This window comes from Austrofundulus limnaeus, unplaced genomic scaffold (assembly GCF_001266775.1).
Source record: "Austrofundulus limnaeus strain Quisiro unplaced genomic scaffold, Austrofundulus_limnaeus-1.0 Scaffold121, whole genome shotgun sequence".
NCBI classification, from domain to species: domain Eukaryota; kingdom Metazoa; phylum Chordata; class Actinopteri; order Cyprinodontiformes; family Rivulidae; genus Austrofundulus; species Austrofundulus limnaeus.
In genome coordinates, this window is record NW_013952523.1 from 469,739 (window position 1) to 471,600 (window position 1,862).

At 42.9% G+C, this 1,862-nt stretch overlaps 1 protein-coding gene across 1 annotated transcript in view; it reads left to right on the top strand.

Annotated features, from left to right (window-relative positions):
- Positions 1–397: 397 nt before the first annotated feature.
- LOC106522126 (homeobox protein otx5) overlaps positions 398–1,862 on the top strand; it is a 4,570-nt gene continuing 3,105 nt past the window's right edge. The window contains exon 1 of the mRNA XM_014014987.1: positions 398–1,127. Within this exon, the coding sequence (XP_013870441.1) occupies positions 1,028–1,127 (100 nt within the window). The 5' untranslated portion in view covers positions 398–1,027. The remainder of the gene's footprint in view (positions 1,128–1,862) is intronic.

Genomic DNA, 1,862 nt, shown 5'->3' on the forward strand with positions numbered 1-1,862 from the left:
GAAATGATGGCTGAGGAGCCTGCTGGGGATCAGAGGCAGATTTAGCAGCAGAACAAGCAGCTCTTTGTGCTGCTTCTTAATCCGGTCCGGACCCGGTTCTGCCTCCACTCAGCTCAATTATTTCTGGAGGCCAATTTCCAATCTGCACCTTGGGACAATAAAACTGCCTCAAAGCAAAAGGGGGGCGGGGAGTTGTCTCAAATGACCGCTTAGTTCAGAAAAATAAATAAAAAATTATATATATATATTTAGATGAAAATCACGTTAAGAAAAAGAAAACACGCAAACAAGACTGAAGTATTGAGCATGGGTGCGCGCGCATTTGCGTAAGAGAGAGAGAGAGAGAGAGAGAGAGAGAGAGAGAGAGAGAGAGAGAGAGAGAGAGAGAGAGAGAGAGAGAGCAGGAGGGAGGGCTCTCAGCGCAGACTTGGGTCAGAAGTTTCTTCTAATTAGCCAGTCTTCTCCTCGCCTGCCTCACTTGTCCACCCTGCAGATCAGCATCCTCTTCTCAGGGACCAGAGGACCGGCGCGTGGGCCTCCAGCACCCAGAACCTCATCCAGCCTCCATCAGTGCGCGCAGGGGGGACGAGCTGCCATTACGCACCAGCTCCATGGAACAAGCAGACATCTAACTTAGTCAGCTTCTAGTGCTTTGAATTTGGAGGTTATTTAATTAACAGGTGCATTTATTTTAAAAAAAATTCTTCTTAATCTTATTATTAATTTAAGTTTTAAATCAGAAGTGGAGAAACATCAGGTGAGGATTATCCTCTAGATCTACCAGAACCACAAGTCAGAGAAGCAAACTGAGGCAGGAAAAAAAGGTAAAACATCATCTGAGACAAAGAGAGAGAAAGAGAGGGAGAGAGAGAGAGAGAGGGAGGGAGAGAGAGAGAGAGAGAGGAAGGGAAAAACAGAGAAGAGAGAAAGAAGGAGACAACCCCCCCGAGAGAGGTTTGGAGAGGCGTCCCCCGGCCCGACAGAAGGAGAGAGAGAGTGAGGGAGTGTTTTAAAGCCGGCAGGAGGCATGATGTCCTACATTAAGCAGCCCCATTACGCCGTGAACGGGTTAACGCTGTCCGGCCCGGGCATGGATCTGCTGCACACCGCCGCCGTGGGATACCCCAGTAAGTAAACCCATCACACCTCCACATTCTGATGCGCTCACAGACACAGCTGCTTGGTTTAAACATGACTGCTGCAGGAAAGGATTGGAGCAAAGGTTTGTGCGTAAAAGAAGATTTTACGCACATTTGTTTTTCTTTAGAATAATCTGAACTGGCGTTTAATTACTCTGAGGTTCTGCTTGATTCTGCATCAGAACCGAGTCTCAACTGATCCATAGGTTCAGAGGATTAAAGAGTCAGAAAAAAAGAGGCGAAAACAATGAAGATGTGTGTGTGAACGGAACCCCAGGCTGTTCTCACACCGAATTAAAACCCAATCTGCTGCTTTAATCTTCTAACCTATTTACTCTAACACTTATTGTCTTTTATAGTTATTAATATTGTTATTATTCATGAATGAACTCTTTTTGTTTTTCATGTTCAGCAGCTGTCTGCCTCCGCTCAGGAGTTTAAATTCAACTTTTATTGTCGGCACAAAGTGATACCTCAGATAAACAAAAAATGTTAAAAAAAAAAAGAAAACAAATTTCGTTGACTTGTTTAAATTGTTCGACCTGGAGACTTTATATGTGTCAAATAATAATAATAATAATAATAATAAATAACATTTCTATATTTGAATTAATTCGTTTCTCTTTGTCATGGTTTTACGTTTGGAAAATCAAACGGAACAAATCCAAGAGGAATCGGGAAAAACTGAATATTGACACCATTTGTAAATGGAATATATATATA